Source organism: Piliocolobus tephrosceles, chromosome 6 (genome assembly GCF_002776525.5).
Source record: "Piliocolobus tephrosceles isolate RC106 chromosome 6, ASM277652v3, whole genome shotgun sequence".
Classification (NCBI taxonomy): Eukaryota; Metazoa; Chordata; class Mammalia; order Primates; family Cercopithecidae; genus Piliocolobus; species Piliocolobus tephrosceles.
Window position 1 is genome coordinate 126,223,161 of NC_045439.1, and position 11,770 is coordinate 126,234,930.

The following is an 11,770-nucleotide window of genomic DNA, read 5'->3' on the forward strand; positions in this document are numbered from 1 at the left end:
AGTAAGGCAATTTATAGTTGGTACAGGCCCAATATAAACCCATGGAAACCATTGAGTCAGTATAGTAAGCTGTATATTCATTTCTTTATCATGGATAAATTATCTATCCACCTATATTGCCATATGTATATGTATGTATCCACCCATCCATCAACTTATTAATATATCTGCCCATATACTTACCTGTTGGCTATTTTATCTATTTGACTCCTTAAAATCTATCCATCAGTCATCTAAATATCTTTTTGTATTTATTTATACTCAGGCTAAGGAAATATTACTCAGAATATTATGTAAATTTTGACAATGCCACTAATTAGCCATTATTAGTGATTACAATAGTTCAGTTTTATACATTAAACATTTCTTCTACATGTAGCTCTCAGAATGACAATGACCAAAATGCTCTTGCAGATAATCTGGCCCTAGTTCAATAGAGAGAGAAAGAGGGGGGAGAGAGAGGGAGAGAGAGAGAGAGAGAGAGAGAGAGAGAGAGAGAGAGAGAGAGAGAGAGAGAGGGCATCTTTTATGCTAGATTCTTTCATCGAATAGCTTACTTGGGAAAGTAACATTATTCCCTGGTTCTCAATGTCATCATCTGTAAAATAAATACATTTGACTAGATAATTTATATTTTCTAAAATCTCCACTTATTAGATATATTATATATGTTGAAGAACCTCTGTTTAATGAAGTCTTTATGTCAAATACTGTGTTTAACTATAGGGAGAATGGCTCAGATCCTTTGAACCCCACTATTTACAATGTGGCTTTGGATTAAAAAATGGTAAACATCATGATACCAAAACAATTTGTTACTGCTTAGGAAATAAACAAATATCTATATTTGTAGGCGAATGATGTAGATTTTGTCCCTAATTAGCATGATTTTGAAAAACCTAGTGTATCATTGGGTCTTAATTTTATCTTTTGTAGAACAGGGCTGTGGAGGAGATTTGTTGCACAGTACTCTAGTTTCCTTTCAATCTTTTAGATAGATAGATAGATATGATAGTTAGATAGAGATACAGATATGACTATGAGAATTTGCGTGGAGTTTCCTATACTGTTTTAAAACTATGAAGTCCACTCTAGGGAACGTAGGGACTAAAGACAAGTAAGATACATTCCTATTCTTATCCACAATGGGTTACAAACATATTAAATGGCAAATATTTTTACTTACCAAAAACCCTCTATTGCCTTCTGAATTTTGAGCTACAAAAACCCTACATGCATTAGCATCTCATCGGCAATAAACATTCTATTGCTACTTTAGTGTATAGGGTATATACTAGGTGCTGATGCTTTTATACTTGTCTTTTTTCTTAGAGACTATTGCTAGAGATGGAGAGGAAATCTCCTCTTTCTTAAAACATGTGAAAGTCTGAAAGGAAATTATATTCAAATAGATCTGAAAGAAAAATTCGACATTGTGGGTCCTTTCACAATAAAACGTTAAGTATACATTTTGTAATGCTCGTTAGTAAATGTTATGTTGTGTAAGAAACAATTAATATGACCAGAACTTCATGACAGCTGAGGTTGATTACAGAAACAGTTCTACCATGAACTAATCGATTTCTTGTGATAGCATCAATATGTTGACCAACTGAATGAGGGGGATAAATGCTGAAAAAGTATTTAACTTTCCTCTGAGGAAAATTAAGGAGTATGATCAGTCTTCCTAGATTTAAAGATATGGCTGCTTAGTTTCCTCATGGAATACTTGACATCTTTATTCCTAAGGGTGTAGATCACTGGATTCAAGAGGGGAGTGAATATGGTATAAAACACTGAGAGTACTTTGTCTCTTGGGAAATTTGTGAAAGGCCACACGTAGATGAAAATGCATGGACCAAAGAAAAGGGTCACAACAGTAAAGTGGGCACTGCAAGTGGAGAGCGCTTTGGAGGATCTACCAGAGGAATGCTGCCGAACAGTAATCAGGATGATAGTGTAGGAGATCACCAAGAGGATGAAGCACACCAGGGCAATCATGCCACTGGTTGAGATCATGAACACCCCCAGAATATATGTGTCAACACAAGCAAGTTTAATCACCAAAGGGAGGTCACAAAAGAAACTGTCTACTTCATTGGGTCCACAGAAGGGCAGATTCACTGTAAATGCTAATTGACTCAGAGCATGGAAGATGCCGACGATCCAGGAAAGTATCACAAGCCCAACACACATTCTCCGGCTCATGATAGTTAGGTAACGTAGAGGCTTACAGATAGCCACATACCTGTCAAAGGACATGGAGATCAGCAGTACAATCTCAGCACCTCCTAAGAGATGTAGGAAGAATATCTGGGTCATGCAGCCTTCAAAAGAGATGCCTTTGTGTTCACTGAGGAAGTCTGCAATCATTTTGGGGGTGGCAAATGAGGCCAGGGACATGTCAATGAAGGAGAGATTGCCCAGCAGAAAGTACATGGGGGAATGAAGGTGTGACTCTGATGCAATGGTGACCACAGTAAGAAGGTTCCCCAGCACAGTGGCTGCATAGACTATGGAGAAAAACAGGAAGTACAAAATCTGGAGTTCTAAAGAACTGGACAGACCCCGTAGTATGAATTCAGTTACCACAGACTGATTGCTCCAGGCCATTTGCTCTGATTTCTGGAAGGACTCTAGCATTTCCAGCTGGGAGGAGAACTAGGAAAAAATACAGCAATCAAACTCAAAGTGGGATTTTTGCATGAACTAATTTAGCGGCAGCCCACCATCAGATAGTTCCCTGTTGTCTCGTTTCTGGACTCACAGTGACCAAATATTTTTCCCAACAGCTTTTCCAGATATTTCAAATGATTCAGTTAAATATTGTTTTTTATGACTTAGCAATTTGTTTTACAAGTAAAATACAAATATTCATAAAAGAAATAAAAATTAACGGTTTCAAATATTTACTCCTCAGTTGTGAAATACTTTTTAAATTTCACAGCTTGCTGACAGCAGATTTTTGAAAGAAACGGGAGTGAAGACCTTTTTCAAACCTCATGAAGGGTGAAAGACTGACGAGGAATAGTTGAGGATCAAAGCTTACTATCAGTGGGAACACAATAGTGGGAAGGGTGTGGGCACTGGTCTCTTGCAGTGGCTAGGAAACAGGAATCAAACATGAGGGGAGGAAAATGGCTACAGAGAAACATCATCTCAATTTTCTAATGGAGATTGTCTAGAATAAAAGTGAAATGTCCGGGCGCAGTGGCTCACACCTGTAATCCCAGCGCTTTGGGAGGCTGAGGCGTGCAGATCACGAGGTCAGTTGTTCGAGACAAGTCTGACCAACATCGTGAAACCCTGTCTCTACTAAAAATACAGAAATTAGCCAGGCATGGTGGCAGGCGCCTGTAATCCCAGATACTCAGGAAGCTGAGGCAGGAGAATCGGTTGAACCCGGGAGGCAGGGGTTGCAGTGAGCCAAGATAATGCCACTGCACTCCAGCCTGGTGACAGAGTGAGACTCTGCCTCAAAAAAAAAAAAAAAAAGTGAAATCGCCTCTATTTATTACTTCTTTATTTCAGTTATACAGCTATTATGAATGACACTTGATGTATGTCACCAATGCCATACATTTTTCAGAGGCTAATGAACATGTTCTGGTTAAAGCCTGAAGTACTCATACATTTCTAAGTATATTTTAAATAGAAAGACTGTTAAATACCATGCTGCCAGAAGCCAGACATTTTTCAAATGCTAGAAATTATCGATTTCACAGAAGCTGTTTGAAACAAAAATAAACTCTTCCTGTTTCCAGAGTTTACATGGTGCAAATGTTGAGACAAATTTACATCAGACAGAAGATAGTAATGCATTTAGAATTATGCAATATAACATACCTCAAAAGTTGTAACTTGGCTGATTAAGGAAATCTCTCTTGCACTGAGATCTGAGATTTACAAAATGCACTGAAAGCCAGTTGAAATGATGTGAACTCAAAATTCATGACAAAACCTTTTCATCTTTCTACTAATCCAAGCATTTGTTTTTCTTTTCTTCTCAAACCTCTGTTGTAACTGTATAGTCTAAACAAATTGTTCTAAGACCAAACCCAATTTACTCATTCAACTACCTACTGTTCTTTGGCTTTCTATTAAAAATTTTGTGGCCTTTGGAAAACAAACAAAAAAACCTTCACATTGTTCTTCTAGCTTTACCCATCCCAGAAACTTTTAAATTTCTTTCGCACTCACCTACCTGATATTTAAACAGATGTCTCTAGCACAGCTCTCATTTAAATTGGTGTACCACAAATAACAGTGACCTGAGAGTCAGAAAATGGGAACTGAAATCTTGTCCTTCGAGTGTGGGATCAAGTAATTTACTGAGTCAACCGATGCTTCCAAGTCTTCATATGTAAAATAGGGGTGTTGATCTAGATAATTTTAAGATCCTTTCCACACACGTAATGTAATACTCAACCAACTCCTGAAAGCAAGGACAACTGCCTCACAGTGAAGTTAGGTGAATCCCTTGCCTAATTTCTGGGGAAAGGAGGCTCATAGTCCTTGAGACCTTTGTATTTATGACAGCTGTATTGATATGAAATAATTTTGTGAATTACACGGCAAGAAAAAGACCAGCTGCTGCTTGGGGAATATACAAATGTTCAAGTTGCAGTGGGAATTATTAAAACTTTCAAGTTCATTTGGCCAGATTTAAAGGTGAATTGCAGATGCATGATTGCTCGTAAATGTTTCATGTACAGGGCATGGATGTGATTGGCTGGGAAAATATAAAGAATAGCGTGTATCTTGGACCACAGCAAAGACAAGACAAATAGTATCCATTATTTGACTTATGAGGCTACAAGTGTTATTGAGGAAAGAGAGAGACCCTCTCATATTGTTTTATATTCAGTACCTGTTTTAAGAAAAACAAAGAAGTAAAACCAAAGACAGGCAGCCCAGTGCCAGGCCCAAAAGCAGGCCTGGGCCTGCCTGGCCCAAACCCAGTAGTTAAAAATCAACTCATAACTTAGAAACTGATATTATTGATAGATTCCAGACATTGTATAGAAGAACATTGTGAAACTCCCTGCCCTGTTCTGTTTCTCTCTGACAACTGGTGCATGCAGCCCCTGTCACGTACCCCTTGCTTGCTCAAATCAATCACGACCCTTTCATGTGAAATCTTTAGTGTTGTGAGCCCTTAAAAGGGACAGAAATTGTGCACTTGGGGAGCTCGGATTTTAAGGCAGTAGCTTGCCGATGTTCCCAGCTGAATAAAGCCCTTCCTTCCACAACTACGTATCTGAGAGGTTTTGTCTGTGGCTCGTCCTGCTATATTATCTCTCAGTTCCTCCATTAATAAATGAGTATAAGGCCTGTGTCTCCCCATCTGGAAAAAAACTGATACAGAAAATAATAAAATGAATGTTCAATAATTTAAAGTTTGTACTGTTCACTTGAGTCATTATGGAGTAATGGAAGAAAAACCTGAAAAGTAAAAACATTCTGGTTTATAAATTCTAACTATGTAAAGAATGTGAAGTAATCACCAAAATTTTTAATATCTCTTAAAAATCAGAATAACAATAAAATTTAAATGCCATCCATACTTAAATATTTCTCTATTAACAAAAAAGTTTTGAATATTTACATTTCACAGAGCTTGTATTCATAAGGTGAAAAGAAATAGCTTGATGAAACTGCATTATATGCCTCTAGTGTAATAAAAAGAACATTGAATCTCAGATTTGGAGGCCTGAGTTTACATCACAGTAAAATACTTTATTATATTATACTGAGTACATCACCACATTATCATAAATCTCAATTTCCTCATTTGCACTGAGAGATAAAAAACAAAGCATTGGTATATCAACACATAAAAAACTGCTAAATTAGAGAATTAAAAAGACCAAGAACCCTGCATAAAATGGGGGAAAAGTGCAAATAGCTATTATCTGTATAAAAGATGCTCAAACTCTTTTTATATGAACACATGTTGAAATTCATTGAGATACCACTTATCAGCTATCATATGGTAAACATTTCTATCAGGCAGCAAAATTCTAGCAGATTGAACACTCTGCTCTAGATGATGCTGCAGTGAGGTAATGCCAGAAGGAATACAAAATAATAAAATTCCATGGAGGAATATTTAAATATATTAAATATATACATATATATCTAAATAGGTATATGTATATATCTATATATCTATATAAATTTACCTCTAAGGAGAGGGAGATGATAGGGGACAATAGAATTGACGTGTTGAAATGTCAGGGATAAAATCAAAACATCTCTGATTTTATCTACATTGTTAGTTTTGACTTAGGTTAAGAAATAGAGTTCAACTTAGAAAGCAGAGCTACCATGCACTGTGGGATAAAGCATTTACCATAGGACTTAGACCTTTAACAATGTGGAAGGACTTAGGAAAACAAAGACGTGAAACAGGGAGCTGCAGAATTAGAGGCAGCAATAGCCAGTCAATCGAGAAACCAAGCCCATCTAGCCAGTGAAGTAGAGGTCATGAAAGGAGCAAAATTTAGAAAATTTTGCCGATAGAAAAGTTTTTGTGAAGTTGTTACTTCTGAGGATCTGCAGGCAGGCAGCCTGAGACTACTGTTGATCCTCAAATTCAGAAGTTGGGAAAAAGGTGGACAAAGAGTGAAGTGGCTGAGAGCAAAACAAGCTAGAAGCTGTTGGCACCTCTGCATCTGTATAGCCACAAAGATCAGAGAGTAATGGCTGATGCTTTAGGCTGTTTTCAAATTCCAAACGAATTTATTTTTAGACAACTCCAATACAGAAAGACGTGGAGAAAAGAATTCTGGGAAATGTAGTTCTCAGCTTAACCACTTTGACAATAGAAAGATGTAACCTGCCACTCTCCGGTCTATAGGAAAGACTCATGCACTTGCATTATGTACCTGGGAGCTCAGCTGGTACTGGAACTTCCAGAATGGCTTTCCTGACATATCTTTTGCCTCATCTGGAGTGTATAAAATGGCTGGGGTCTGGCTGGTGCTCCATGTTTACATATAATATTTCATCATTCTGTATTCCTCCCGTGTGTGTGTGTGTGTGTACACATGTGTGTCTCTCAATATTTCTTTGTATTTCTTCTGTTTATCCTAGGACCCTGATGAGTTAAAAATTAAAATATATAAACAATGCTGGAGTCACACACTGACTTTTAAAACTTCTGCTCATGTGTGGCATATGATACTTCTAGTCACATTACATTGAACAAAGTAAGTCACGTATCCAAGGTTCTGGTAAATAAAGTGAGGGTTACACTCCTTCCACAGCATGTGAAAGTTCCTGAAGGGATGAGCCATATACAAAAAGGTAACCAATTTTGATTTTCTAAAATTCAGTCGGCCAGGCGCGGTGGCTCACACCTGTTCATCCCAGCACTTTGCGAGGTGGAGGCGGGCTGATTACTTGAGGTCAGGAGTTCGAAACCAGTCTGGCCAACACGGTGAAACCCCGCCTCTACTGAAAATATAATTAGCAGGGCATGGTGGCACATGCCTGTAATCTCAGCTACTCTGGAGGCTGAGACAGGAGAGTCACCTGAACCGGGTGGTGGAGGTTGCAGTGAGCCAAGATTGCACCATTGCACCCCGGGCTGGGTGACAAGAGTGAAACTCTGTCTCAAAAAAAAAAAAAAAAAAAAAAAAAAAAAAAAAAAAAAAAAAAAAATTCAGTCTACTACATAGACTACACAGGAGAATAATCACATTATTAGTATTCAATAAATAAAAATATTCATAATGACAGTTACTTGGACGTCTCATTTAATTAGTTACAATCACATTCACATTGCTGGTAACTTAGTCAAAATTATCTCCTTGTATCCATTTCATTTAATGATCTGTATGAAATTTCTCCCTTCTCCAAACTATCTAAGTAAATCCTTACATAATACTGCTTTCAAATAATTACAATTCTGCCCATGATGTTAAAATGACCCCTTATCTTTTATATCAAGTTAAATTTTTAGAAAGGTATTCATATTCTTCTAAACTACTAACTAAATCTCCTGTTTTATGGCAAATAAGTTGCACTGTTTTCCCTCCACATGCATGTTTTTCTTCTGCCAATCAGTATTTTAGTTTTCATTCTAAGTCAAGTTCATGACATGTCTCCTGCAAGAACACTTGCTTGATTGATTCTGCACATTACCAGTTTGTTGTTGTTGTTGTTGTTGTTGTTTTTTAACTAAGATCTAGTTCATCCATGGTCTCTGAGAATTGACTGAACACTAGGTTTATTTGGTGGTATTTTTCACCAATTGTTTTATTTATAGGTGCTTAATATTGCCAAATAACTCTAAATTACTTGAAGCAGAGGCAAATGTTTGGATTTTGTTCTCCATTGCTTCTAAGACAGCATTAGAGAACCAAGAGTCCTTATCAGAATTAATTGACTTGATATTTCCTGTTGCTTTTTGAAATTAGGACTTTCCCAACGTCTAGTCACTGAATCTCTCAGGTCTAGGTGAAAACAATCATTGTAAATTCCCACAAGATTCTTGAAATGTCTTTCCTTTGTGAACTGGATAATGCCATCTTTGTTGTTTAATAAATCCCATTGCAAGATGATTTCTTGTTCAATTCCCAAGTCCCCACAACATCCATTTTATCCACAGCTGGTACACAACTAATGATTCAACTAGGTCATTTATTTATATTTAAAATTGCCTTCTATGCTCTATCAGAAGCCTACTTAACACTGAGTAATCTAAAGCCCCGGTTCTGCTATAGATCCGGTGAGTAAAAGTGTTTTACAAATGAGTTCTGCTGAAATATTTTAAATGTTTGCCCTTCCCATTCCCATTTCCTAATCCCTATTCCGTGAAGCTTAGACCAATACAACAGTTTATGTATGCTGACATTTACAGAAGAAGAATTCATACAGAGGTGAAATGAAAGAAATTGATCTTTGAGTACTTTCCCATGAAAATGTTGTTATATATCCTTTAGGATATAAACTTTTAAATAATAGAATTATAAATATTTGTAAGGAACACATTCATACTTTAATTAAAAAGAAAGGACCAGAAGAAGTTAAATGCCTTTCCTTTGTCTATATGACTGTATTGTAATAAATTAGTCTTCTTTCTCTGGATGAATATCAGCAAAACTAACTTTCAATGTATTTCTTTTGAGTTTCAAATAGGAAACTTTATCTGGGAATACTTTAACAGTTCATCTCTGGAAATTTACAAAAGCTTTACAACTGTCCGCTGAAATTTCACTATAATGTGCTTAGGAGCCCTTATATGTGATATAATTATTATATGTTTTTGTCAGTAAGGATGTCTTTAGGGACAAATTCCAAATGACTAAACATATATGTGTATGTGTGTTTCACACATCCGCATAAAGTAAATGCTTACTGTTATCGTTAGGATTACATAGATGAATAGATGGACAAATAGGTAGGAGGTCTGTTCAGAATGATATTAGCTTGGTTGGATTGCCATTTAGTATCAGAAAAGAAAGTGTTCTTTTCAATTCCTATGAATTAAGGAATATTTTGCTATAAGGTCTAATATTCCATAATTTCCATTCAAAACAATATACCAAATGAGAAGGATGGATAGAATAGTCAAGTTTTTTAGAGAAGATAAAATTTCTGAAAGTAGATTATTGGAAATGAATCTTTTGCTTCTATTGAATCTGACTTCTCTCTCTCTCTCTCTCTCGTTTTTTTGTTACAGGCTTCTACCTATGAATCAAGGCAATGGATGTGGCCAATAAGTCTACCATGTTTGAATTTGTTTTGCTGGGGCTCTCTAATTCCTGGGAACTACAGATGTTTTTCTTTATGGTGTTTTCATTGTTTTATGTGGTAACAATGGTGGGTAACAGCCTCATAGTCATCATAGTTATAGTGGACCCTCACCTACACTCCCCTATGTATTTCCTGCTTACCAATCTTTCAATCATTGATATGTCACTTGCTTCTTTTGCCACCCCAAAGATGATTACAGATTACCTAACAGGTCATAAAACCATCTCTTTTGATGGCTGCCTTACCCAGATATTCTTTCTCCACCTTTTCACTGGCACCGAGATCATCTTACTCATGGCCATGTCCTATGATAGGTATATTGCAATATGCAAGCCCCTGCACTATCCTTCAATCATTAGTCCCCAGGTGTGTGTTGCTCTCGTGGTGGCTTCCTGGATTGTGGGAATCATGCATTCAATGAGTCAGGTCATATTTGCCCTCACGTTACCATTCTGTGGTCCCAATGAGGTAGACAGCTTTTTCTGTGACCTTCCGGTGGTGTTCCAATTGGCTTGTGTGGATACTTATGTTCTGGGCCTCTTTATGATCTCAACAAGTGGCATAATTGCGTTGTCCTGCTTTATTGTTTTATTTAATTCATATGTTATTGTCCTGGTTACTGTGAAGCATCATTCTTCCCGAGGATCATCTAAGGCCCTCTCTACTTGTACAGCTCATTTCATCGTTGTCTTCTTGTTCTTTGGACCATGCATCTTTATCTACATGTGGCCACTAAGCAGCTTTCTCACAGACAAGATCCTGTCTGTGTTTTATACCATCTTTACTCCCATTCTGAACCCAATAATCTATACTTTGAGGAATCAAGAAGTAAAGATAGCCATGAGGAAACTGAAAAATAGGTTTCTAAATTTTAATAAGGCAATGCCATCATAGTTTTCTGACACAGAACATTAGTCACAATGCTGTGTTAGGCTCTTCTTTCTAGAGGGTTCTTATCAAATTGTAATTGCCAAGAATTTGTGAGGGCTCAAGTTCAGTGCATTTTGAAACTATTCTCACGAATGTGAATGTGTTCAAAATACATGGAATTTCAGAAAAGCAAGTTAATGAAAACAATTTATTCTAGAAACAAAGACTACAAAAATGTCAGGAGCGATAGTTCCAGTTAGGACATTCAATATCAATAATCAATTTATTGGAAAAGAAGACCAAGGAATGAGGAGAAGAAATACAGATTAAAGCAGAACTAGATTATGACAATTACACACAGTTAGCAATTGAGTCATTCAGTGAGATGCTCCTAAAGTATGACAAGCTAGCAAGATTCCTATAATCCTTAGGAACTCCATACTGCTATAGGATCTTAGCCTCTAACAGAGAAGTAGTGATTTTCCACACACTTTCCCAAGTCACTCCTACTTACATTTAAACCAATTTGTGATATCTTCTATTAAAGAAAACTCTAGATATATTTTATTACAAATGTTAATGTCCATAAAAATTCTGTAAGTGTAACAATCTTTACCAACCACTTTTAGTTCATCATCAAAGCAATATAGTCATATATTTCTTTCTGATAATGCAGAATGAGTAGAGAGGCTGGAGAATTCTGCAAATCAGAAAATATGAAATGAGTTCCAGATCAGTACACTTTGTTTTGTACAGACACTATGGTTGCTTAATTCCTAAGGAGTTAAAACTAGAATTAAGTTAAGAGACACAGCTTATAATAGTTGAATTTATGGAGGGTTCACGCTTTCATTTTAAAGTGTGATATTACTTTGCATTTTGGTTGTTTTTTTCTTGAAATATTTGGATGTAAAAATAATGAATCTGCATTTAGTAATACATTGTAAATGTAATAAGTAAGTTTTAGTACACAAATAGGTTTTGTTACTATTTTAAATAAGCCTGGTAGGATTAATATTAGCTTTAATGTATACAAAGTATTACTGTCACCTGCTGGTACTTACTGGAATTGCAAGTATTGAAAGAGTAATAATAATTGTGTATACTCTGCTTTGCAAATCATCTTTAAATGATG

The 11,770-nt window shown here is 36.4% G+C and overlaps 2 protein-coding genes across 2 annotated transcripts; one reads left to right on the forward strand and one right to left on the reverse strand.

The window, feature by feature from the left end:
- Positions 1-1,665: 1,665 nt before the first annotated feature.
- Positions 1,666-2,637, reverse strand: LOC111522545 (olfactory receptor 4K3). Its single transcript, XM_023186643.2, has one exon. It carries the CDS (start codon positions 2,611-2,613, stop codon positions 1,666-1,668), a length of 948 nt encoding a protein of 315 aa, XP_023042411.2. The 5' UTR covers positions 2,614-2,637.
- Positions 2,638-9,689: 7,052 nt separating this feature from the next.
- LOC111522551 (olfactory receptor 4K2) lies at positions 9,690-10,749 on the forward strand. Its single transcript, XM_023186647.1, has one exon. The coding sequence runs from the start codon at positions 9,715-9,717 to the stop codon at positions 10,657-10,659; it is 945 nt and encodes a 314-aa protein (XP_023042415.1). The 5' UTR covers positions 9,690-9,714; the 3' UTR covers positions 10,660-10,749.
- The last annotated feature ends 1,021 nt before the right edge of the window (positions 10,750-11,770 follow it).

What these genes read in the sequence shown, in the direction of transcription:
- LOC111522551 (XM_023186647.1), top strand. Translation starts at nt 9,715, where the DNA reads ATGGATGTGGCCAATAAGTCTACCATGTTTGAATTTGTTTTGCTGGGG.
- LOC111522545 (XM_023186643.2), bottom strand. Translation starts at nt 2,613, where the DNA reads ATGGCCTGGAGCAATCAGTCTGTGGTAACTGAATTCATACTACGGGGT.